Below are 27,409 nucleotides of genomic sequence, written 5' to 3' on the forward strand. Positions count from 1 at the left end.
ATCCTCTGGAACTAGAGTTACTTATGTCTGTGAGCCACCATATGGGTGCTGGGTGCTGGGGACCTGTCATGAACATGATTTACCCATCACAGAGAAACAGATTAGTGTCTTTCCCAGATGCATGGTTTTTTGTTCACTCATTAAAAAAAGGGGGGGTAGGGGAATAACTCACAGTGAGCAATCCTAACAATTTAATGATCTGGCTGTAAGAGATGCCACTGGTAGCCTGAGGAGGATTCACTCCTGGACAGTGAGTAAGGGTTACACAGCAGCCTAGTGCACAGCAAGCCCCCATGTCCACTGATGAGGGAAGGACGATGACTCGATGCTGGCTCTGCAGCTGAAGTTCCTTGAGAGCTTAAGAACAATGGAGGCTAGACGATCACCCAGTCAGCCAGGTCAACCAAGATGCTGGATTCTTAGTGATCTCCAAGGTCAGATGCAAGACATCTTTATGAAGACACGGTCCCTGGAAGAGCCCCTTGTTGGTAGTATACATGGCTCGTGTACACTGGAGACCAGCTGTCTGGACCCTGAGGTTTTATGGTACTTGTGAGGCTTCTCACACTCTTGCAGACTTGTGACCCCTGCTTCTGATTGGTGAGGGCTGTCTGGTTCTAAGGCACTGATGGTTATTGCTTCGGCTCTCAGCACGTTCTGGTGTCAGTACATTGAGCAGGAGTGTCTATCTTGTAAGCCACTGCATTTTGCTTTCTTGCTTTTGTCCTAAGTGTTCACTCTGGGATTGAACCTGGGTCCTTTGGAAGAGAAAAGGTGATCTTAATCACTAAGCAATCTCTCCAGTGGGCCAAGAGTCTTGCTGTGTTCCCTTGCCTCGCAGGGCTAATTGGGGTGGGGACTGGCCAGCAGAGGGCACTAGGTCTCATCCTCCTTCCTGACTCCAGAGCACAGCCTGGCAGTGGAGTCCTAAGTCTTTGTACATCCCCTGACCTGAGAGCACCTTTAGCAGTTGGGTTCCAAGCCTTTTTATTCCATCCCAGACCTGTCCATCACTTTTCAACTGAACTAGAAGAGACGTAGGACTGTGGTCCCTATTTGTAAGTTGAAAGAGCATCTTAAAATTGAACTGATATGCTGTAAGTGTACTCTGCACCTAAGGTATTGTACAAGACCCCAGGGATACTGTGTGACAGGCAGAGAGGTCTGTCTGCACAGTGTTGTGCTTGAGGCCAATCCTTTATCAAGTCCACAGCCAAACCTCTCAGCCTACTCTGCTCCTAAGGCTTTCATCTGAATCCTTATGTGATGCCTTAGACTACTGCCACATAACAGATCATCCCAAAAATCTAGCAGCCTAAAGCAACACACACACACCATACACACACACACACACACACACACACACACACACACACACACACACGCACACACACACATCTGTTTCATACTACCAGGTTGCAAGTGGGCATGAGAGGAGGGAGGTTACCATCATAAAGCTTTCCTGGGAAAAGCTCTGCTCCCAAGCTCCCATGCTATGGGCAGTATCCAGCTCTTCAAAACCAATTGGCTGACAGCCTTGGCTTCCCATTGATCGTGGCCAGGGCATTCTCAGTTCTTTGTCCCATGGGCCCAGTCTCACCCTTAAAGTATGCAAAGCAAGAAGGCTCCAGAGTCTGGTGGCAAGATGGCAGCCATAGTCCATGGTAACCCAATGACCCAGTAACATTGTACTTCTGCAGTTTTATCTCATTGTCAAGACGGATATCTGACCCTCATGTCCTTCCCAAGGAGAGGTTTACACAAGGGTCTGATCTTTGGGGGCCACCCACAAAGCCTCTCCCCACATATTCGGTATCAGTGATTATGTCAGCAAAGCCTGCAAGGGTGAGAGCACGGCTAACTGTGTCTTCTGCCATCGACATCATCAACCATGTTGAGATCCGAGGCTGTTGGTCCACCTTGTAGCTATGGGAAAGAAAACGTGCAGGTCCCAAAGTAACCAACAGGAGAATGAAGCCACGTGCTACATAGGTATGAGTGAGCCGGCACAGATGTGGAGCAGGTGGTTACATCCAGGAGCACAGGTAAAGGGGCAGTGGAGAAATTTTAAAGGGGGCTTTTGTCCTGGAGGACAAACATACCCATGCCACACTCTCGGGGTGAGTTTTGGGTTTTTTTTTTTTCAATATTAGAGAGCTTCCAGTGTCCATAGAATCTGCTGTAAAGGCTCACAAGTTATGGCCAAGCGTTCATTCTCTGTGCTGGTGGTCTCCTTTGCCTGTAGGGACAGAAGTATCTGCCCACTAGACGGTAGCCTTTAGCGCTGCCCAGCCTCACTCAGGCCTCTAGTTGACCCAGTGTACTCTATGAATAGTGTTGTTTCTCTCTGGGCCAAGATGCAGGGATGACTGGGGAGCATGGAATTCAGAGAAATTGCTGGGGTTGGGAGAAGCCTGTAGGGTGGGAGGCCTGCAGGTTGAACTGGCCTTGAGGCTGGCTGTTGTCCCAGCACTGTGCTGTCTCCCCCCATTGTGGTGTGTGTTTCCTATTCCTTACGCTCCCGTCTCAGCACGATCTTGCTACTGGTAAAGTTTCCCATCACAGATGTGTTCCATAATTGATGCAGCCTGGAGAAGGTGGTGATGAATAATTAAGTAGGTTTCAGGTACAGAATGAACATTAAAGGAGAGGGAGAATAAAAACAAGACAGCCAGGGGAAGAGGTTCAAGCTCCATCGGGCCAAAAGGATGATGCACGCACACGCTGCCTACCTCACAGAAGGCCTAGGTTTTGAGTCTTCTGTTGCCTGATAACTGAGTTCGTGTGTGAGTGGTCATCTCTGGCTAATACCTGAGAGGCCGACAAACCCTCCATGGCAGCAGTGGCTTCCAGAGCCATGTCCTAATGGCTCCAAAACTAAAGCCAAAACAGGGTCAAGAGTAGTCAAGGGAAAGCAGCTTCACCACAAGCCAGAGAGTTAACTGGCAGGGACTGTTATTCCGGACACCTCATAACCAACACCCAAAGATTTCTCCACTTGAAATAGGTAACAGGAGGGAAAGGGCATGTGGAGAAGTGTCTAACTTCATCATCTAGGGACTCCCTGAGCACTGTCCTGCGAAGGGCTTTCCTTCTTGAGTAGTGGCTAACAGGTATTGCAGGGCACTGACAGAGGCTGTGGAAGGTGCACTTGATTGACAGCAAGTCTGATCGGACTCTCGAGATGGAAGAGATGGGTGAATCCAGAGATGCAGTCTCTGTGGTCCTTCCCCTGGCCACTGAGCTTGCCCACACATGGGAAACTGGCAGTAAGAATGGCTGGTTTCCGGGCTGGAGAGATGGCTCTGCCCTTAAGGCTAGGCTCACAACCAAAAATCTAAGAATGGCTAGTTTTCCAGCTGTAGATTGCTTTATATCCTATGTGGCTTGTTCTCCCATTTAGCCCTGTCCACAGCTCATTAACTGGATAGGTAGCCTCAGAGGGAACCCTGTTAACAGGTCTGACAGAGGGCTTGGTGACCAGGAAGCTGATGTTGCTTGAGGGCCTCTGTGCACATAGGTCCCTCCTCAGCTCGCCTGTGTTCTCCCCAGATCACTTCTACCCAGATGTGTCTTGCTCCCCCTCTTGTTGGCTCTGGCCCCACAGATAGATACGGTTGGTTTTTCAGCCTAATTTTGGGTCCTCAGTTGGTGTGGTCCAAGCCATACTAACCATGAGGCAGTTCTTTTTCCGTCTGTCAGACCCCCCCTCTCACTTGCGGCACACAGTGATAGAGCATGCGGTCAGTGCGGGGTGGTATACTGCCAGCAGCCTGCACCACTGGGACCGGGCCAGCAGATGATCAGACATCCCTAAGCTCTCCCCACACAGCCAGGTGTGTTCGATCAAGGCCCGAAAGAACATTTTCAGCCACCTCCCTCCCCTCCCTTCACCACAGCTGGGCGCTTCTTCACAGGTTCTATAAACATAGCAGAGTCTGGGGTGTGTGAAAGCCTCTGGTAGCACCTCTGTGCTGAGTTTATTTTCCCCAGAAATAGTAGGTGCTGCTGACGGCGAGGGTGGGCTAGATCCTTCTTGGAAGGATCAGCTGACGCCACTGTGCCAATGACGGCCCTGGCCACCCGATGCCGAAGGGTTAACATGGAGGGTCAGGCACCCTGGAGGTGGTCACATCTCCTATTACCCAGTTGCATTATTGACAAGGGCACCTGACACCACCAGAAGTGTCCCCCAAGTGGCACTGAGATCAGGAGCGCACCGAAGCTCACAAGTGGATACACTAGGACGCTCGCCCTGCTGCCCGAACAGTACGTGCAAAGATGGAGAACTTTTGGATGTACCAATTTGAAAGTCATGAAGAAGAGGTACGTGCCCCTCGGGCTGCACTGGGTATACTGACTGGCTTCATTCCTCTGCTTCTGGCCCGGCCAGACTGTAGGCTACCCTCCACATTTCCCTTGACAGTAGGGAGTCAGTGAGGAGAAGGCATTGCCCAGGATGGAGGAAAATGAGTTTGGAAGTGAATGGTGGCCTAGAGAGCAGGGGCCATTTTGTTCTTAGCCAGGACCTGGGGAAGGTGTGCTTGTTGCCGTATCTCTCCGGTGCTGCCTTTTATTCTCTGTGTTCTGATGGATGAGTTCATCTGGATACTGCCCACCCAGGGCACACCCCAGGCTGTGGCGTCTTTCACTGCCGAGGGCTGGTTTATATCAGTGGCTATTCGTGCCTTGTGCACAGATAACCTGCAGCCTAGACAATGAGGTAGCAGGTATAATGACACTCTAAGCCCTCTGGGAACGATAGCTCTCACCATGTCCAGCAGACGTGTTATCATACATTATGAGTGCAGCTGTATCCCCTCCTTTGCTTTGGTTTGAGACAGGGGTGGGGGGGGGGGGTTCTATACAGTTCATGCCAGCCTCGAACTCACCACATAGTCCAGGGCATTCTCAAATCCTTTGTCCTTCCCATCTCAGCTCCTCAAGTACCAGGATCAGGGGTGTGCACCACCACAGCTGGCACGGTCACACGCACCTCAGTTGCCTCTCTTAATAGAAGTTTAAAGTACCTGGGTTTTGCTGTCAGAGCCTAGGCAGGAAATCATGAGGCACCCATCGAGAGACGAATGGACTTGAAAGGGAAGTGAACGAAAGGCTTTCTCATTTGTCCAGTGTAAAGCATTTCACAAACATCAAGTGAGCTGTTTGGCAAGATACCCTGTTGACAAATGCAGCCTTATCAGGTGAAGGGTTGGTTTATCCTCAATAGGTGGTGTATGATTAGCCAGTTAATCTTTTGCCTTGAGAACATGGCTTTAAAAGCTTAGAGCTCTGGTGATACCGTCCAGCAAAAACAATTCTGTGTGCGTGTTGTTCCCATGATAAAATCATCTCCTGAGCTGAGTGCGGCCGAGCACGGCTCCCTAGAGTCCTGACAGCTTCCACACAGGTTTATGGGCTCCGAGATGGGAATGGAGGGTGTTGTCTGTGGGGAAAGAACAGAAATGCTTTGAGAAGGTGGGCTGGCGGTTCTTTCCAAGTATCCCGCCGGTATTAACTGAATCCATTATGAATGTATGTATAAAACACCTCATTAAGCTAAGCTATTATCGTCTTAATGACATAATTACGCTCATTCAATGCCTATGCTAACTTCACTGCTTCTCCACATTAAGGAAATACAAATGTGCCCTGATGATATCGTTTGAGTTATAGTACAAAGTGAGTAATCATGTACTTCTCAATCGGCCTCAGATTTCAGAAATGCAAACATATGTTGGGAAGAAACTCATATCTGGGGCTCTTCAAAAATCATTCCACAGAGGAAGAAGGTTTGATTTAAAGGAACTCAGACATGTAGGGAAAGCAGCGTGTACTAATTCGGAGAAAGGGGTAAAGGCAGGTAAACACAGAGAGCTAAGCATAAATGGGAGCCCCATCTGGAAACGCTGGGAGTAGGAAGCCCCACAGAGTCTCAAAACGAGATTGAAGAACCGAAGTTTATGCCACGGCTCACCCCGTGTGCCCGCACCTTTGAAATCCCGCACAGAAAAGTACTAGAAGCAGGATGTTGTTCAGGCTGGGAAGGATTGAATGATGGCGTGCTCTGACGGTGTACGTAAAAGCAGCTTCTGTGAATACAGGTGCCTCTAGCAGTCTGCCACAGTGCCCTACTCTCTCAGGAGATGGTTTGCAAGCAGGGGTGACAGACTCTCAAGAAAGAGTGGAGAGCCACGGATACTAATAACCATGTGTGTGCTCAGAACTTTACTCTGCTACAGAAAATTCGTTTTCATCTGCTTTTCCAAATGATACAAGATAGGTGTCTGCATTTTCTATTCATCACATGTACTGAAATCCTGTTGTATATTTTATGAGGGCCTTTGTCTTAGGTACTTGGGAAAGAAACATGTAAATTAATTATAAATCCTGCCTTTGTTGTACTTATTAAAATATTATGCCAGAGTACTGTCACTGTATAATATACAAGGGAGAAAGTCAAGCAGTACACGAATGGCACAGATAAAATGCGTGTAAGACAGTCCAGAGGGAATCCTCTCACCGAAAGAGGACTGGGAAGATTGCACAGGAGGAGCGATATTTAGAATGGGCCTCCCCATACACACGTAGAGTCCAGACAAGGAGCAGAAATCAAGTCACTGAGCAGGAACAAGAGGTTGGAAACAGCCCATGGTGCTGTTTGGCTTAATGAAAAAGAGGTAGACCAGAGCGGCAGTCCTTTAACAAAGGAGTCAGAGCTGAGCTTCAGGACACCTTCGGCACTGAGATAGTCTGGAACTGCTGCTTCCCAGCAAAGGCAGTAGATTAAAGGCTTGCATTGGAACTGATTTGCTTGGAGATTTTTATGAAGAGAGAAAACAGGTCCCTGGTGAAGAAGACTTGTGAACTCTTACTATCCCATTTGGTATATCAGATCCTCAGTCACAGGGGCGGGGGGGGGAGAGGGTGGAGAGGAAGGAAAAACAGAAAGGAAAACCCAGGCAGGTCTCTGAATTGTTCTTTATGGCTGAAATTACTAAGGAACTCAGTCCCCCCAGTGGTTTTGGCCACTCTGTATACATTTTCAATATTTATTTTCTCCCCATCCTTCATTGAAGTGAATTCTTGTTCCTGAGTTTCTTTGTAAAGCATCAGTATTCACTCGGACTCAGGGCTGGGTAGAGCTAACAGACATCTTTCATAGGTGTCCTTACTCTGTGCTGTGCTGGGTCATCTGCACCAGGCTGTAATTAACAGGAGGAGGGCATGGTTTGTAGATCAATCACTACAGTAGTATCCTTTTCAACTTTCTCATCCTGAAGACCTTTCTTGCATGGAGAGCAGTGGATGTGCCACAAGTTATACCCACAGCAGTTGCAGACACCTGCCCCCTAGCTGTAGCCACTAATGAGCTATTTTTACCAATATCCCATTAAAGTGCTGGAGCTTGCGAATTAATGTAGAGTCTTTGTGGTGTGGTTTTATGGAGGAGACTTCTGCTTCCTTTTTTGCCTTATCCATGAATGAAATTTTAATGAGGAAACAAAAGGAAATGAAGAAAGTAGCCCATGGCTGTGCCGCCCATCAGTGTGCATTAGCCCAGCCAGTCCTTGCGCTGGCCTCAGGGAGTGCGTCAGAACTGTCTTCCCACTTTCTCAGGAAGGGTCAGGGGATAGGCTCCCTGTCCAGCTCGGAGCTGAGTAGGCAGGACTAAACTCAGTCTCTTCTCTATTAGACACCAGAGCTTGAAAATTTAAACACTTCATCATCCTAAAACGCACACACACACACACACACACACACACACACACACACACACAAATGCTCTTATGTATTTGGACATGATAAAAAATTAAAACAGCCCAGTCAGTTTTATGGGAAAATGTAAACCTTTATCATGAGTCTAGTATTTATAAAGTGGGCCCTTAGTGTTACAAAGCCGGATCTCAATAGCTTTGAGGACTCAGCGTAACATCTTATGAGTTAACCGATGTGTGCTTTACCCAATCCCAGAACAGTGCCGTGGCGTGCCGTGGCGTGCGGTGGAAGGAGAGAGTCTGCGCGGCCTCCGCTTCCTCTCACTGTGGTGCAGGGCTGCCTTCATTGCAGATGTCGTGTCCCATCTGAAAATCTTTGAAGGGAGGGGATGCAATTTACTTTTTAAAGGGAGCCATTGATCAGGCAGCCTTCTCCATTTACAGGTGACTTTGGCAGCATGATCAGAGAAAAGATCATTTAAATTATGGGCACTTCGAGCTTTTGTGCCAAAAACAGGCCGAGTATCAATAAAGAATTGATTATTTGCTTTGCAGTTCTGCAGGCTAAGTCCCAGAGTCTAGCACCCTCACCCGCCAAGGGCCTGTGTGCCATTCGCTACCACGGCAGAAGGCAAGCATGCACAGAAGAAAAGGAGGTTGAACTCTTGTCTGTTTTGGTTGATTTCTGTTGCTTTGATAAACAACATGATCAAAATAACTTGGGGGAAAATGAGGTTATTTTGTCAAATGCTTCTAGGTCTCCCTCCAGCACTGAGGGAAGTCAGGACTGAAACTGGAGCTGAAGACACAGAGAAATGCTCATGCAGCCCAGAAGCCTCTGTCCCGGCACGGTACTATGCAAAGTGGAATGGACCCTCCTTTATCAATCAGCAATCAAGAAAGTACCCCATGGGCCAATCTGACTGAGGCACTCCCTCAGATGACTCTGGGCTATGGACACTGACAGACAGTTAAAGCTAACGAGGAGGCCCCTTTTTCACAGTTAACCCATATCCAGGAATAGCCGAAACATCGAAAAGAACTGGTCATCTCATAAAGGTCTTGCCATTAACACTGAGAGGTTGGGGGTTATCTTGGGTCCCATTTGCAGCTTCTTCATCTCACAGATCACTTTTTTAAAGAGCTAGTGAGGAAAGTCAAGGACAGTTTTACTGGAATTGAAGAGGGAAAAAGGGCCAGGCAAACCGGAGCTTGCAGCAGCTGCCAGGCAGGAAGAGAGAGATGGATAAGGGAAAGAGAAAACTACACGGTTTTGAGTTCGAGGTCAAGAAGGCAAACAGGCCCAGCAGTCGTAGGTCTGCAGGCAGCTACATCATCCAGAGTGTGGGGCATCTCCAGATGGAGAGTGAGGACACATGGAGTGTCAAGACGGCAAGGCCTGACTCGCCTCAAAGAAAAGGAGCTGGAAGAAGGAAAAGACCGTTACAGTTTGGGTAGAACTCAAACCCGCCAGGCTTAAGGTAAAGTCAATGAGCAGCTGCCAGATTTTTTTAAACATTTAAGAAAGCCATAAACCTTTTATGCTTTAGGGAGGCAGTCTTTGCTGTAGTGGCCTGGACAGCACCCTTCCCTTCTTCCTTATGATGTTTTAAATCTTTAGGAGGGGCAATCTCGTTACTCATTAGAGGAGAGTCCTCTCTTCCATGACCTTCGAGTCTGCTTGTTTTTAACTAGCTACCTAGTAAATCTTAACACTTTTTTTCATTCTAAATTTAAGTGAAAAGTGTAGAGTAGAATTTTAGGAGTAAAGAACCATAATCTTCAATTTTACAAAAATCTCTCGAGGAGTGTTCTTTATAGCCCTTCCCACCTAAGCAGGGGGCAGTGAGCATGCTTACATGAAGATTTCTATGTAATGGCACCATCTTCTTGGGATCACCAGTATCTGACTCTTATATATTATTTATATACTTTGTTGAACTATTATATTTTGCATATTTTTGTGGTCACATTATGGTAATATAATACATATAAACCATGTAGTAATCAAATTAGGGCAATAAGCATTTGCATTATCCAGCCATTAATTATTAAGTGTTGGGATCTCACACTCAGCTTGCGTATGTGTTATGCACTGTGAGGCCATGGTTACCTCATACACTCGTCTGTGGATTGTAGTCTGTGTGTGCTGACTCACACCTGCCTAACTCCAGAGGAACAGTGGCTCCATCACTCTTACTGGAAACTTCCTGTCACTTTTCTCTGTGTCCTCCTCAGTCTCTAGTGGCCTGAAATCCATTCCATTCTTCTTAAAATAGGCATCATTGATTTCCACAAATGAATTAAGAACATGTAGCATTTGTCTGTTTTATTTAATGCAACCATTTTCAATTCATTTTATGGTTCAGTAATATCCCACTGTATAAACATACCACATTTTCCTTATCTACTGAAGAACATCTTGATTTGATCCGGTGTTGGGTGTGTATGTTTACAGCTTTTACGTTCTTGTAAACTGATCTTTTTATCAACGTAAAATGATATTCTTTGTCTCTTTCTGCATTTTTTCATTTAAATTCTGCTTTATCAATTATCACTATAATTATTCCTAGTGTGTGTGTGTGAGGGGGGGGGGGTAGGGAGAGGGAGAGAGGGAGGTAGGGAGGAAGAGAGAGAGAGAGAGAGAGAGAGAGAGAGAGAGAGAGAGAGAGAGAGAGAGAGAGAAAGAGAGAAGGGGGTTTCTAAGATTTCACTTTTAGACTTATGATTCTCTACTGGAGAAGTGAGTTTACTTTAATAAGTAAATAGTCTTTTTCTTTTTAACCCATTCATCCAGTCATGTTGATTGGAGAATATAATCCACTTACACTCAAGGTTGTTCCTGGCAAGCGTGGGCTCCTGCTGTTCTGCTAATTGCACAGGGCTGGCTTTTTAACTTTGTTCTCCTTCACATCATAAAGCCTTCCTGTCCTGCTGAGGTTTAAGTCTGTCTGCCTGTGATGCATCTCTCCTGGTAAGCTTTGTGTGTGCCCAGATATCATCATGGCAGTAACTACCCTTCGTTTTCACAGTAGGGTCCCCTAAGTACTTCTGGTCTTCAGGTGATCTGTCCTCTATGTTATTGTCTGGGCGTAGTTCTTGGGACAAGGGTTTCTCCTCCCATTCTCTTGGGGTCAGTGGTGAGGTTTCTGTGAAGCAACCTACTGTGAGTCTGAGGGACTGTCCCTTACATGTGACTCTTCTCTTGCTACATTTTTAAAGGTGTATTCATTTTTATGTATAGGATCCCATTACAGATGGTTGTGAGCCACCATGTGGTTGTAGGAATTGAACTCAGGACCTCGGGAAGAGCAGTCAGTGCTCTTAGCTACTAAGCCATTTCTCTAGTCCCCTTCTCTTGCTATTATAAGATAACTTGGTCATGTGTGCTTGTCATTTTGACTCCAATATGCTTTGGTGAAGGTCTGTTTGGTTGGATCTGTTGTCCTTTGAGAACGAAATATCTGTGTGTCTCTAAAGATTTGAGAGCTTTGGGAGCATTTTCCCATGAAAATTATTTTCCAGCATCTTTCCCCTTTATTCAGTTCCCATGATGCAAAGGTGTTTTCATCTAATGGTTTCCCATGTTTTTCCTAGAGCTTCCTCATCCTTGTACGTTGTTTTTAAGTTTTTGTCTGACTGAGTGACTTCTGAGAGGACTTCTGTCCTCAAATCCTGAGATGCCGTCTTCCGCCTGATATGGAGCGTCCTGTGGGTCTTTCATGTCACCGATCGAAGTGTTTACTCTCAAGCTTTCTCGCTGGTTCTCTCTGTCCTTTGTCCTGGGTGAACTCTCCTGAGTTGCCCTTCTCGTTTCCTATCCCATTCGTGTTTCACTGGGTTTCCTCAGGGTTGCTGCTTAGTTTTGTCTCTGTGGTTGTGTTGTTGTTGCCTGTTTGTCCGTTTGTGGGCATTTTATAGGTTTCGTTTGCACAGACAGCTATTTTTCTGGATAGCTATTCTTCCTTGTGAGCACCATGTTCCCTTTCATGTTTCTTGCATCTGGATGATGTCTGCACATCTGGCGTAACATTCTATTTTCTTCACATTTTATAAATAGCTTCTATAGGGAAAGACACTTCTGTTTAGATGAGATGTAAGAAAGACATCAGTTGTGTGGGTTCTTTTGAGTTTGGCGATAGTGGATTCCAAAGCAGTCTTTGATTTTTTTTTCTTTGATTGATGTCAGCAGTGTCTGTGTTATGAGGGGTCATGACACAGGCTTCTGTACGTGTCTGGGGACTCTACGGTGGCAGCTTCCATAGCTTTGGTGATGTGGGAGGTGGGGAGGACAGGACTGTGCCCCCTTCAGGGGCAGGACTGGTGACATTGACTTCAGCAGCAGCAGCAGCAGCAACAACAACAACAATGCTTCCTCTGTAGCCACAACCCATGGAGAATCCTTCAGGATTCTCAGGCAATGAATGGGAGATGCTGGGCCTGATGGAGAGCCATAGACTAGACCTGGGCCTTCCTTGGCTCACAAGATGAACATATGGGTACTAGCATCTTTGCTGTACATACTCTGCTTTCCAGCATTCAGCCTGTGAATTATCAAATCACATTTGCTTCCTACCCTTCCTCTCACTTGCCTGAGTTGAATACCAGGAGACTCTAGCACCGGGAGACTCTACCTCGATAATGTTTCTTCTTTCCTCTTACATGTCAGTGGCCAAAGCGTGCCTCTGATACATTCTTTGAAAGTGAAACCTATGATCTAGCTTCTTTGTACTTTGTAATTTATTTTAAGAGTATACCTACCAGGAAGGTTCTGAAGCAGGCATTTGAATACCTTTGTTTCGGCCCTGTAAGAGCTGTATCTGTTTGAAGGGGCTTGTGCTTGCTTGCCTTGGTCAGCAAGTGGCAAATTTGTAGCTCTGTATGTCAAAAGACCTTCACTGGGGCCCAAGTTAGAGTCATCTGCACAGGAAAAATAGATTTCTAGCACTCAGGATGAGCAGTGAATATTCTACACAGAGAAGCAGCACAGCACATACTTACTGGGGTACTAGCTGTGTTCTATGCGCAAACCCACGTTTTGTGTTCACAGCTCGTACCTGCCTGTGCCCGCCTACAGAGGCACACCATACCAGCATGCTACCCAGAACTGTTGATCTTGGCCTTGTTTTCAACCCTGTCATTTGACAAGAGAGTTTCTACACCATGCTGGCGCAATCCAAACGGTGTGGTTTGAAAGTTGGGTTTTCAGCAGCCCATGAGTTGAAAGAGACAACATGTAGACTTGTGAGCAGACAAGAAAAAGCACAATGGGTAATTTCAGTTCTCGGTTTTCCATTCAGGTCATCTTGTGACGTTTGAAAATTTGTATTCTAAGAGTCTAACTTTCACTAAGAAAAGTTAGTGAAAGTTATACAATTAACATATTGTATAATACCCTTAAGGCTTTATGTTTGATGCCTACTGTAAGTCTGTATTTTCTTTAAATTATTAGCCTTCGGGAAGAAAAAACAATCCCGAAGCTGTAAAACTCCTTTGAAGAGATGGAGTTGAAAGCTTGCTTGGCCAGGCCTGCTCCATGCAGTTGGCAATTCTTGCCAAAAAGGCTTCTCCCTACTGCAGTCCTCTCGGGGCACTTGTGCTCTGTGCGACTTGATGCCACAGCCCTCAGATCCTCACTGCTGTCTGTCCTTCTTGTTGTCTTCCAGTCTCCGTCTCCTGGCAGTTCCTCACCCCTGGGTGCTGAGTCATCAATCACACCCCTTCATCCCGGTGACCCCACGGAAGCCTCCACTAATAAAGAGGTAAGGCGCCATCTTCGTGGTCCCTTGCCTGCCAGGCTTCACCCCAATAGTGCTTTATTGTTTTCACCTCAGCCCCTCCTGATGGAACCCACTCTGAGGAGTAGTTCTCCTCTGCCGTGGGCCTGCCGTTTGTCAATGACTGCTGTGGTTGATGTCCAGTTCGGTAGTCACAGGCCACAACATTGAATATGAGAATTCACATCCTTGGGCTCGCATCCCAGTGTTCAGTGCCTTCTGCAGCTGGTTACAGAACTTTTATATCACAGGAAGTTCCGCTGGACATTGAACCTCAAAACTATCTACCAGCATCTTTTCCAAAGGAACATTCTGTGATGAAGGAATGGTCCACTTCTATATTGTCAGGGGTATTCACTAGCCTCTGGTGCCCAGAAAGCTCTTGAAACATGGTCAGTAGGACTTGGGAACTTAAATTCTCATTTTAATCACAGGCTGGGGCTACTCAACAGGGAAGCTGTAAGGTGTCCCCTGAGGACATGTTGCCATACTCAAAGGGAACACACTGAACACTTCAGAAGAGGTAACAAAGTATGGCTAAGATTTCTGGGGCTCAAAAGGTGTTTTTCACTGAGCAGGGCCACTGCCTCCATTAGGACCCAGTGCTCTCCTATCCAAAGGCGATGGGTTCTGCTTAGTGGGGAGCCACACCAGGTGGATGTTTCCCTACACAGTGACTGTGTAGGCACATGTCAATCCAGCAGTAGATGCTCCTTCCTCAGCCCTGAGGAGATGTGGTAACGAGGTATGCCTCACACTGCCTCACTGTGCTCACAATTTTGTGTTGAGTCAACTGAGAAAGTCAAAGCATTATTTTAACCCGAGTAACAGATCATTTAATGTGTGCTACTCATGAGAGAGGGCTATAGTTTTTATTAAAGTTTTCTTCAGGTGATACTAACATTAGACTAGAAATGTGTTTTGTCCCCTGGTCTTTTTAGAGCCTCTGGAGCATGGGTGGCAGGGCCCCTTTTGCCATTCTTTGAAAGTCTATTCACAGCGCATCAATGGGTAAGAAGGAAGGGGTGATTGGTGCAGGGCCAGCAACACTAACGGAGGTTAGAAGTCATCAATCGTTGGTTGTATTCCAGGCACCAGACTGAGCAGGCTGTATCTCTTAGGAGCCTTTTAATGGTTCTGTCCTCAGGTGTGGGTTCTGAAATTTAGAACTTGGATACCTTAGCTGAGACTACACTGCTCAGCCATGGTTTGAATCGAGAAGTCATGTGACCCCTAAAAAAACCTTGAAGTTGCAGCTTCAATGTCTTTGGTTGTTTTTGTTGTATCTGAGAAAGGGTACGTTGCTGTATAACCCAGGTTGTCCTTGAACTCACAAGCCTCTTGCCGCTTCCTGTCCAGTGCTGGAATTATAGGTGTTCCCTACCACATTCAGCCTAGCTTTTCATGTGTCGAAGGCAACTTTATTAATGCTTTCTAAGGGTGACTGATGTTCATCTCCATCCACACGTGAGAAGGCAGGTCTAAGCAGGCGTCTGAATATTAAGCTTTCAATTATGCATTGACTGTATCAAGTAAGATAGATGTGTTAGCCTCCCAGTTCCTACAAGGCTTGGCCCATGGTTCTGCATATCTTTAGAAATAACGATGGAAATATTATGTATGCAATCGAGATCCTTACATTTTACAAAGCTGTCTTTTAAGTATTACCCCAGAAACGGGATTGATCGTGAGCTAACAAATGGAACGTGCGTGAGTCGCCTACCGTCGTCTCTCTGAAGTAATTCTTCTGAAGCTCCTGCTAAAACAGGTTTTAGAATTCAGAGACTTGTCCTAGTAGCCCAAGAAAACTGAATTGTCTTTGTAAAGATACCTGGAAACTAAGCTGTTTCGATGAGGCCCAGTGATTTCTCGTTATCCTAGAACATTGAAGACGAGGGCAGGGAGAGGGATGGGAAATGAGCCGGTTGACCCCTGTGAAGAACTTAGCTGCTCCTGCGTAGCATGAGGTCTCCTCGCCTCATACACCGTGCAGTTTTCCACCAATGCACTAGCAGCTAGGAGCTTTAGTCTTTGGTAACCAAGAGACCCAATTTCTTTGGTGTTTCATCCCAGTGAGCACATTTTTCAGGGGCCTGCTCAAAGCTGCCCCGTGTGGTCTGCCATGCAGTTCGTTTGGAATTCCTGTCACTGCCCTGAATGATGAGGTGCTCCCCGTTTTCCACATAAAACAGTTAGCATGCCATGTTAGAGTCCTCTGCATGTTAGGAGTGACACCCTAGTCCTCACCCACAGCCAGCATCTAACCCATCAGGTACGCCAGAGCATGCCGTCATCTATCGGATCAGTGTGCCGAACAAATGTCCGTCCCCAAAAAGCAGGTCTCGGAGTGATCACGCGTCCCCATGACAAATCCTAGACAAATCTAAGCCCTGCAAAGCCTACCTTTTGCCCATCGTAGGTGCTTCCTTTTGAACAGGAGCTCCCTTGGGTGCCCCACACGTTTCAGCTCCAGGCGCTTGTTACCATTTGAAACAGAAATGCATTCCTTGCTCTTCCCATGCAGGGCGGTTTCTAGCATGTATTCCTGGAGAGGAGCCTCTGGCAAGCTTTTCCCCTTGGCATGCTGGCCTTTAAACTTCCACCCCAGCCAGGTTATAGGTGTCTAGCTCACCCCAGCCAGGTTATAGGTGTCTAGCTCACCCCATCCAGAGCTGTTAAGGCTGACCTCCTTAACATATGCGATGGCACTTGATAGTGGTTTCCGCCTGCCCTCTCATTCTTTTTTTTTTTGGTTCTATTTTTCGGAGCTGGGGACCAAACCCAGGGCCTTGCGCTTCCTAGGCAAGCGCTCTACCACTGAGCTAAATCCCCAACCCCCTGCCCTCTCATTCTTATTCTAAAGAAACACAAGTCTATGATTTACAGAATGGAAATTGTTGTCGATCTAAATGAACCAGTGGGAGAGAAAAAGGTATAAGAGTTTATCTTCCTTTCAGTGGCTACCCTTGTGTCAGGGACCTAAAGAAAATTTGCCAGGGAGTCCTAACATTCAGAGCACACAGTCATTACTGGCGCATTTAGTACGGAATAGTTTTCCTCACTGAGTACATTCTTAGGATGTAAAGTACAGTCTTCATTGCTGATCATGCTTTTTTAAAGCTGGTAAAACCTCTGCACTGTGAGGCGTTTTGATCACTTCAGACTTGAGTGAGCCGTCCTGGGTCTTAGGTAACCTTAGCAGTCAGTGCATATATTTATCCACACCTCACTCTCTCCAATGAAAACTGTCGATAACTGGTTAACAAATGCCACCGGTGATGTATCTCTTTTTTATGTTAATAAATACTTGTGGGGTTGGGGATTTAGCTCAGTGGTAGAGTGCGTGCCTAGCAAGCGCAAGGCCCTGGGTTCGGTCCCCAGCTCCGAAAAAAAAAAAGGAAAATAAATAAATAAATAAATAAATACATACATACATACATACATACATACATACATACTTGTGCTAATGTACGCCTAATCATTCTCTGCCCGCTTTGAAACTTCTTTGTCTTAATTACAGTCAAGAAAAAGCTTGGCTTCATTCCCAACCTACGTTGAAGGTAAGAACTGAAGAGAAAAATATTGAGTACTGGGGTCACTCGTGAATCTTTTAGCGTTTGTAGGCACTGGGTGTATAAGGACATAAGGGGAAAGACCACAAACGTGCCCTTCCTGAGTATCTTAGACTAAAAGTATAGTAAGCATGAATCCGTTGCTCTCATTACTGACCAAGGGTAGAGGGTGGGGGCGAGCCAAGCAGTCAAGCAATGCCCCAGGTATGTCACGAAGGGCCTGACAAACTTCCCGAATATGTTTTTTCCCCTCCATCTTTATTAACTTGGATATTTCTTATTTACATTTCATTTGTTAATCCCTTTCCCGATTTCCCCCACTCTCAACAATGGACAGGTCATGGAAACAGAAATTCAACAGAGACATAGACAGACTAAGAAAAGTCATGAACCAAATGGATTTAACCAAATCTGTTTTTTAACCACAATCCTAGTTGTTTGAAAGTGAATAGGATGCTGGGCAGTGGTGGCATATGCCTTTAATCCCAGCACCCGGGAGGCAGAGGCAGGAAGATCTCTGTGAGTTCAAGGCCAGTGTGGTCTACAGAGCGAGTTTCAGGTCAGCCAGAGCTACAGAGAGAAACCCTGTCTCAAAAGAAAAAAAAAAAAACAAAGTGAATAAGTTAAGTTTGTACCCTGGCCAGGAATCTTTCGTGGGTAGCAACGCAAGGCGAGCTTGACCATTAAAAATGAAAATAAAAATCTCTTGAGACTAGCCCTACAAGAGGGAAAGTAAATTGTTTCCACTTAACACTATTTTGTTTCTAGAACCTGAGCCTTCATGGTGGGTTATATTTCAGTCTCCTCAGAATTATCCTTCAAGTAAAAGAAAATACAGGTTTTACTTGTGATTAAAATGTCTGTCTTTAGTGAACCTGTTATACTTAATAGTTGCTGACATGCTTTAATTTGGGCTGTGGATCATAGGTGATGGTTATTAAAATCAGATTCCCCTCTATTTAAAGCCGAGATTTGATTTAGTAGACTAGGGAGTGAGAACAGCAGACAAGGAAATATGATTTTCCTTGGGATTGATCTCTACGTGAAGCCAGGAGCATCATGGTCTATCAGCAATGTTGGCAGCAATGGGACCATGGCTTTGTGGTGATGTTACCAACTCACAGTCTGATGCTACTTATAGGAAGGAAATACCCCCGTTTTCTTCATGTACGAAGTCTGATTTCTCCATCAGAGTCCAAACAGAGGAGGAAATTTTGAGTGGGTAAAAAGGAAGTAGGAAGTGTCAGGAAATGGTGTTTTCTATTTTTACAGCTTTCTGCTCCTCTAAGCCATTCACCCAAGCAAACACAGTTTATAGACACACGTGACAGGCATGAAAGTCAAAGACAAGTATGGCATGGCCCTTGTTGCCAGAGAGCTCATCCTAGGTTCCCAGTACTGTTGTTGGGGAAGTGAGGAATTGTCTCACCTAAGGCCTCACACGTGACAGGCAGTGCCTAACAGGCAAACTTTGAACAGACTGTCTCAGCCTCCCAAGCACCTAGGATTACAGGCCTAGCTAAGAGATATTTCTTTTCTACTGTTGGACTCTGATTCATATTTAAATAGTCATTTCTCATAGTAAATGATTCTAAGATGTCTTAGACCAGCAGCTAGACCACATAAGTAGACAGTGAACATGGGGGTTGGCATTGGGTACCCCCCCCCGTGACATCATTCACTACTGTGGCTCTATGTGTTACAGTTCCTGGACCCTGCGACCCTGAAGACTTGATCGATGGAATTATTTTTGCTGCCAATTACCTTGGTTCCACTCAGCTACTCTCAGACAAAACTCCCTCCAAAAACGTGCGCATGATGCAGGCCCAGGAAGCAGTAAGCCGGATCAAGGTGAGGGGGTCTGCGGGGGCTGAGGTGATGGTGGGGGCTGGAGGTACTGAGCAAGCAGCATCAACCCTCAGCTCATAGAGGCTGGACTAAGCTGTCGCCAGCAGAGCTTATCCCTGCCTAACTAAAACCCAAGTCGTTATGTATAAACACTACTGAGGTTGCTCTTGAGAATAAATCCGCACGTCCATGGAATTTGCTCTTTATGCCCCTAAGGTGAAGTTCCAGAACTGGCTTTCCACTGACAACTAGAAGCCATTGACTGGAGCAGTCCTCTCTTAGGTTCTATTCACACTGCCTCAATTCCAGTAAAATGAACTATTTGATTAAATCTTAACTTGGGTAGTCTGAAGAAGTCAAGCAAATCCTAGTTTAAACTAGTTTGAACACAGTCACGATCTCTTCAAATTAGTTTTATCAAGACTTAAAGGAGAAGGCCAATTGGATACGTGGAGAGCCAGTTTCATCAAGCCTCAGTAGTCTTCACAAGTAGATTGAGCTACTCAAAATCAGTCTGTGGATGCAGAACTCTGGACTCTCCACCATAATGCCACCTAGAGTCACAGATACACCAGGATAGCAGGGATGCTGACTGTGCACACAAACCGTCCAGTCTCCCAGCCGTCAGCACGTGAAACACTCAGCGAACCAGCAGGGTGAGAGGTTAGGATTCACCAGTTCATTTCTTTTCTCGTTTCAAGTAGTTAAGACTGATTTTTCTCTGCCCCGCTCCTCTGGTACCATAGAACCTGGTGCTGGTGTGGTTATATAAAGTGAAAAAAGGACAAGAGAAGGTGGTGAGAGGCCTTTATCTGTGGAGAAGAAAAGAGGATCCTTGAGCCTTGTCTTACGTAGGATGATAGGGGAAGGTAACGGTGGAGGAAGTGAGTCCCTTATGCCTAACCACAGAGCTCAGAGGGAATAAACCAGCCAATAGAGGCACCAGGAATCAGGAAGAGAGGATGTCAGATGTGGAAGGCCACAGGAGTACCCTAAAGGTTAGAAGGGAAGGAGATGCATGCCTGAGAGAAACCATCTGAAAGGAATCAAGATTTACTGTAGCTGATGGTTTCAGAGGCCTTAGCCCATGTTGGATGTGAGGCAAAGGAGCCTAGAGCCACAGTGCTCACCTCATTGAAACAGACAGAAAAGCCACATGCCAGTCCTCCCTTCAAACACCCTCCCTAGCACCCACCCGTGTACTTTGCTAACCACTTGCTGTCTCTCAGACCAATCAAGGATCAACAATAACCATCATAAGCTCCTCTCTTCTCAAGCTAACACTGTTAACACACCTGTTCACGCCATAATCAATGAAGAAAACAATGAGGCTGTTGTTAGCTCTCCCAACTCTCCTTGGTACACTAGACAAGCCCTCAGCTACGAGCCGCTGTGAAAAACAAGTTAAACACGTCTAGCGCACAATGACTCAGGATAAACATCGCCATTCCAAAAGGGAAGAGTGGGAAAATGACAGGAAGGAATTGAACAGTTAGACCCAGACCCAGCAGCTAACAAAATCCTGTAGCCTCCTGTCCAGCATCTGGAGGAATGAGGTGTTATAACATGAGCTTCACAGGTCCTGGGCAGCGTCCCCCTGCAGCCCGACCAATGGCGGCCCACAAGGTTTGTCTTAGAAGGCTGGAGCTTCAGAGGCTTGTATTTCCTGTTCTTGCATCTGCTTTTCTAGCATCTCCATTTCATCACTGTCTTCACCCTCCTATTTTCACACACCTCGAGGGCTCCCCACAAACCACTGTCACATGGGCAGCACCATGTGACACCAGCCCAGGCAGTAGCTGGACCTCCTTGGGTCATGGCTACAGGAGCCTCCAAATGTCTGGGCAGCTGAGGCAAAGCAAAGTGGTTCCTATGGCAACAACTTCCTATATATCCGTAGGCACGCAGAGCACCCAGCAGCTTTCTCTATCCAGGGAAAGCCTTTCAAGTCAACTTCTCACCTCACTAAACCCACAGTGAACAAGATCTCGCTGATTCCTGAGGTGCCTTCAAGGTGTCTTTTACTAGTAACAAAGTACTTTTCTTCTGCCGGGGGCTCACTGTTTAGAAACCCTGCCTTCCATAACTCAAACTTTTCTTGGACTTTAAACCAAACTGCAAGGTTTTCATGTCTTCCCACCCTGCCTCTACTCCCCATTCTAACCGTAAACCTGACCCAGAGCGACAGCTGTATCCATGCACTGGGCTGAATGGAGGCTGTCTTAAAACTCCCTCTGTCAGATTTCAATAGAGCCTAACACAAAGTCTTGGCATATGGACAAAAGCTAACACAAATGGCCGCTGGTCCAGCTTCCAAATAAAGTCCTCATTTCCATTTGAAACCCCATGAGCCGTTTTTACTGTCCATGGTGTACTATCCAAGAGCTCTTGCCATCAGTACCCCTTAAGCCCTGAGGAGAGAATTCTGGGGATGCTAACACATATCTCCAGACTCCTCCCACAAACTGGCTTGTAATAAGGCTATCGTGAAGAGAGCACCTCCCTGGGCACCAACCGTCTGTTCCTTTGTAAGCGCCATGACAGTGCTCGAGAGGAAGAATTGGTTTCAGTTCACAGCTGCAGAGCCCGTTGTCAGCTAGGTGTTGTTTCTGGGCTGTGTGGAGAAGAGCGCCATGGCAGGAGGGTGGAAAGAAGCCATGCTGTTTGCCCCTTGCCAGCCAGAAAGCAGACAGGCTGTAAGAGTGAGCGCTTGTCTATGCTGAAAAGCTGGCACCCACGTCAGTAGAGACTAACCATGACAGCCAGCGCTGCCTTTCCCTGCCCAGTGAGCAAAGATAGGAAGGTGCCTGGGCTCTATCACAAGTCCTGTCCCTAGATTAAATAAATAAGCAAGATTAAGAGTCTTAAGTCTGCGCTACCCAGGATGCTCTGTGGTGTTCCCTCACCCCTCTCATGGCTTCCTCATCAAGTGGCTTTCCATTGCACCCACTGCTGCAGCCTCCAAGTGTCAGTTGCTCTTGCGACAGCCTCACTTGTAAATCAAACCGTTCTCTCCCAAGCTCAGCCATCCTCTCTTTTAACTACCAGTAGTAAGCTGTGACTTGAAGTTACCGTTGATACGTTAGGAATCAGGATGTCTGAACTAGGGACTAAGTAACAACTCCCTCAAAGGTGTCACTGCACTGATACCAACCTTGGTGTTGAGTCTAACTTAACAGTTATCCCATGTGTCAGGCTCCATTCAGCCACTTCATCTGTGACACACAAACCTTGCCTGTGCCTTGAGGCCCCTCATAATGTACATGTCTTACCTTAAAGCGAGCCTCTTCCAGGATGATGGAAAGCAGGGAGATGATCAGTGTTTTTAAGAGAAGCTCCTGCTACTCTCAAATGGGCGCCTTGCCCCTGACTCCCAACAGTGCAGCACCAGGAGAGCAAAGTAGCAGTTTGACCCTCCGGCTTTCTGGGCGTAGTGTTGTAGTCAACTTTTCACCACTGTGACTTCGCCCACTTGGACAAATACCCAAGATAAACAAAGGAAGAAGTATCTGTTTTGGCCCATGCTTGCACAAGTGTCAGCTCACAGGCACTTGGCTGTGTTGCTTTGGGTCTGTGGGGATTAATACATTAGGAAGTGCAGGGTAAGAGCAGGCTGCTCACTTCACAGTAGCCAGGAAGCCAGGAGAAAGGAAGGAGTTATGGCCCAGATAACCCCTTAAGGGCATACCCCCCAATAACCCAACTCCCTTCCATTAGACCCCATCTCCCGACCGTTCCAGCACCTCAGAGTAGCACGGGCTGGTTACATGGACCTTTGGGAGGACATTCTAGATCTAAGTCACAGGAGTTGGCCTACTTCCTTTCGTTTGCCTCACCCCAGAGATACACTAATGCCCGAAGGTTTCCCCATGATCTTCCTCATCTTAATTTAACACCTCCCAGCAAAACTTTTAAAATAACGCATAAATATCTTAAGAAAAACAAACTAGTGTTCAAATGGAGTCTCAATCTAGACTCCTGCAAACACCTCATGTAACACTCAAGTCCCTCAGATGAGTGATGCCACGAGCCTCCCAACAACAGACCACCATGACCTGGCATAGCTTGCCCGACGACTTCCTGACAGACAGGAAGTGCCCGGGAATGGGTAGAGACATCTCTGGCTGTCACGCTAACACATGGCCTTCAGGCCAGAACCCAGTGTGCTCCACACTCTGAAACCATCCAGAACAAAGAGCCACACATGAGAATGTTGCCACACACGGAGTCCTGCGACCAGGGCCACTTAGGAGGTCTTTCCAGAAGAAATCAACAGTCTGACTTTAAGGGTTGCTGGAGATGGCCTGGACCAGAAAACTGAGAGTTGCCTTGAGGCTGGTTTCTCATTGGTTCTACCTATCAAGTCCCCCCAAATCTGGCTGTCTTTTGGGGTTCAGGCTTTAGTTGAGGCCCCTTTGTTTATTCACCTCCTGACAGTTTTGGACTCCAGCACAGGCGCATCTGTGCCTTTCCACTCCTCTTATGGCACTTGAGGAGGACTCAGATGGTGCTCAGACTGGGCAGGGGTGGCAGGCGCAGCGTCGTCTGGACAGACAGCAGCCCACGTGGTGAGCAACAGCGTCCCTTCGCCAGCTCCCCAGCACCAGCTAACCCAGAACCGCTCTCCACAGTGGGAGCTGACGGAGCGGTTTTACCTTTAAGTCCAGTTCTCTCATGGAAATCAGACCCGGGTTCCCATTCTGATTTCCATATCTCTGACCTTCCTAGTAACCAGCACCCCCAAAACCCCACAGCTCAGTTAAACCTCAAATCAGACGGTGCTTTCAAAACAAGCAAGTGGCCAGCCGATTGTAAGTAGGTTTTAAACCTGCCCAGAGCAGAGCAGATATTTGTACATGAAAACCGTGTATTTACCTTTTACAAGTAAACCACCGTAGTGTGAGGAATTTGTTACAAAGTAGTAAAATTAAATGGCTACATTCCACTTAGAGCTTATAAGTATCATTTTACCGTGTGCCTCTGCGCACTGGAGGGACTGCTGCCTGTCAATAAATACTTCCTGCTTCCCGATCCTTTCATATCCCTCTAAATGCTTGTCAGAATGACACCACTCACAGCCTGAAGCCTTGTCCCATTGTAAGCAGACACAGCTGTGTTGTCCATCTCACCTAGAAGAGTTGGGAACTGGCTCGGGCCTCATAGCGGGTGGAGGAAGGGTGTGTCCCCAGCAGTCCCATGGGCTCCCAGCATGCTCTGGGGACATCCCTCTCTGAGAGACTGGGTACTTCTGGCCTTTTGAGAATGAATTCTTCTAGGTCACTTCAGCACAGTGGACACAGAGTGTGGCAGGGCCATGGCTTTGAGTGTCCACCCAGGAAAGGAGAAGAGAAAGCAATACTAGACATTCCTTTTCCAGTCTGCCTGTGCAGTCCATGACACCAAGCCAACGGTAACCTCTGGCCCTTCCTTTCGCTTAAATTGGCTGGTCTCTTCCCTGGCCCTCTGTCCTTCTCTTCTCTCTCACTCCCCGTGGGAACCCCCGTTTTGTCCCTATCTCTCTGGTGCCTCTGTGCTGTGTGTGGCCAGATGGCAGAGGGCCTTCTGGTTCTGTGGTGATTTTCTCAGCAGGTGCCAGCTTGAAGCCAAAGCTTCCACTTCACTGAACGTCCCCGCTCTGCTGGGTGGCACCCGTCCCACAGCTTTGGGCCAGGGTTAGATTTACCCATGGAGTTATGAAAGCTGCTCCTTTCTTTTTCTTTTTCTTCAAGACAAGGTTTCCCTCTGGGGTCCTGGCTGTCGAACTTTCTCTACAGGCAGGTCTCAGACCCACAGAGCTCTACCTGCCTCTGCCCCCTTAGTGCTGAGATTAAAGTACCACTGCTGTCCAGCAGTTATATTTTCCTTAACAACATAAATGTCCAGGTTTATTTGCAAAGTGGAAAGAGAATTTTAGATTTGTTTTATACACACACACACACACACACACACACACACACACACAAATATATGTGAGATTTTGTGATAGGCACTTTAGAAGTAAAATTTAACCAATATCCAGTATTAAACATTGAGAAACTGGCACTCCAATAAGTGACCCGGAAAGGGTGTGTACCCAATGCTCCTGTATGGCAAACTGAGGGATCTGAAACAAAACCCTGTTTCATCTACTAAGATGCAGGGATAAAGCAAGTCTACTCAGCAGCAGAACGAACACTGATCTGCTGTTGCTCTCCCCACCTGCGGACCTTTGTCTTAGAGCTACTGTCCTTGCGGGAAGTGCTCACTTACACACACACACACACACACACACACACACACACACACACACACACACACACACCTGCAGCAGCCAGGAATGCATTAGAACTGTGAGTCCCCAAGTATGGTCCAGGGACCAGCAGACCAGCACCGCAGAGAACTCTGGTGGACATGCAAGCTCTCTAGCCTGACCGCAGACTTCCAAAGACAGACGCTTGGACGATGAGGTGATATGAAGAGTCCATATTGACAGGCTCTGGGAGAGCCTTTCTGTGTGGCAGCCTGAGGGCAGCCTGTGAGTTGCTCTCTGAAAGCATTATGAAGCATCTTCCCTTCAGCCGTACTCTCCAGAACCCCAGTCAAGCTGAGTACTCGCTCCTCATAGATCTCCAGCAGCAGATACGTTTATCTCTGGATGTTCTCCAAATCCGCTTCCTTGTTAGAGGCTTGGAGAATGGATTTTCTTAAGGTGGATGGGTATATGGTACTCAGGACTCACTTTTTTCCCACAAACAAGAACTGCAAGTCAAGAGTGTGTAGCTGTGCTTTGAGCAAAGTGGCCAGGTCAGGGTTCAAAAACCTGAGACAACATAGGACGAGAAACACAGCCATGAGAGAGGGAGACTCATCTGCAGAAAGATGGGTGAAATGTAGATTCCCAGCAGCCCATCCTTGCAAGCACTGACAGTCCTCGTGGGCTTCCACCCCACTTAAGTGACCCGAAATCTTCCCTTAGCCTTATTGTGGGACAGAATCTCAACACCATCTTCCAGCCAACAGAGGGTGCTATAGTATGGGTCTGTCTATACAGCCAGCCTCTCTTTCCAACCATCTGGCCACGTTGGCGCTGGGATTACACAATGCCCCACCACACCTGGCTACCTGGAAATTAGGACTACTCTGTGGGTCCGTGACCCCTAACATTTCTGTCTCTGAGATCCCAGACACATTTCCACTGCCCTGGCTCACTGTGGAACTACAACACCCTAGCTTAACATCAGAGTAAGTGACTGAAGCTGGACGCTTTGTCACAGTAGAGAATAGATGGTGACCCCTTAGGAACCAGGAATCAGGTAAGCGATCTCTGAGACCCCTTGCCATGGTGATGTGCATGAAGACTCATACGAGCACCAGAACTAAAGGTGATCCACACTGATACCTTGTGCCACACACACTTGCTACTAATAGGACATGGTGGTTGCCCTGCCTGCTGCTCTGCCCACCAGAATGTGCTGAGCCAGCCTTGAACAGCTCTGTGACAGCTCTGTGACTCCATCTGTCACCCACCATGTATGCAGGACTAAAGAGTTCCTAAGGGAAACTTGACCCTGTTCCTGCCAGGCCCTCCTTGATCACTAGAGTCCAGGAGTGGGAAAGAAAGGCAAGAAGCCGCAGCCTTTACCTGTCCCTGTACATACAAGAGCAGTAGGTGTGGAAGCCCCACTTCTGACAGGCTCTCAGAAGCCAGCAGAGGAGAGAGCCACAACTGTTGGTACTACCCCACCTATCTACTTCCTGATGGCCTCACACCATGTCTGAAAGGAAATGCAGTCAGGACCAGATATAAACACCATAGAGAGGGGTCAGTGGTTCCCATCAGCCTCTTCCTGTGCAGTCTCTGGGCCAAAGCCAGAGACTTTTGTCTGTTCACAGGACAGAGTTCAGTTCCCTTAACACCACTAGGACTGCTCGTACCAGAGGCCTTGACTAGTAGCAGAGCCAACACCAATAATTGCAAACACATTGGCTGACTGACTGGGCACCCTTGTGGCAAGACTGGCTACGGCATTCCACACATTCTGTTGTTGACACTGTACTGCCTAAGCTGCTAACGTAGCCTCAACTGTGTAGCCCACATACATCTCTGACTCTGACACAGCGTGTAGTGCCTGGTCATGAGTCATAACTAACGAAGCTATAGGAAGGCTATGCTACAATGTCCAATTCAAAGTAAAGCCAAATGCCTAGCAAACTGAATAAGGCACAACTTCAGGAGAGAGCCACGTAGGAGGCCACCTCTAAAGTAGTAGTCATTGGATCCATTAGATGCAGAAAGCTCAATATAGGGACATAAGAGTTGCACCATGTCCAAAGATGTCACTCTCTCCAGCCACAAATTCCTAAGAAATCAAAATGGATGAAATGCCTGATAAAGAATTTTAAAATGCAGACAAAGAAACTCAGTGAGATCCAAGAGAATATTTTAAAGGCATCAAATGAAATTAGGAATACAGTACAGGACAAGAATGAAAAAAAATTAAGAGCAATCAAATAG

General features: G+C 47.0%; 1 protein-coding gene across 4 annotated transcripts in view; it reads left to right on the forward strand.

Moving 5' to 3' along the window:
- Apba1 (amyloid beta precursor protein binding family A member 1) overlaps positions 1 to 27,409 on the forward strand; it is a 205,690-nt gene that overhangs the window by 154,805 nt on the left and 23,476 nt on the right. For all 4 annotated transcript variants that reach the window (XM_063275486.1, XM_063275480.1, NM_031779.3 and 1 more), the window contains exons 3-5: positions 13,385 to 13,480; positions 17,016 to 17,055; positions 18,773 to 18,918. In XM_063275486.1, the coding sequence (XP_063131556.1) occupies positions 13,385 to 13,480; positions 17,016 to 17,055; positions 18,773 to 18,918 (282 nt within the window). The remainder of the gene's footprint in view (positions 1 to 13,384; positions 13,481 to 17,015; positions 17,056 to 18,772; positions 18,919 to 27,409) is intronic.

This window comes from Rattus norvegicus, chromosome 1, assembly GCF_036323735.1.
Source record: "Rattus norvegicus strain BN/NHsdMcwi chromosome 1, GRCr8, whole genome shotgun sequence".
NCBI lineage: Eukaryota > Metazoa > Chordata > Mammalia > Rodentia > Muridae > Rattus > Rattus norvegicus.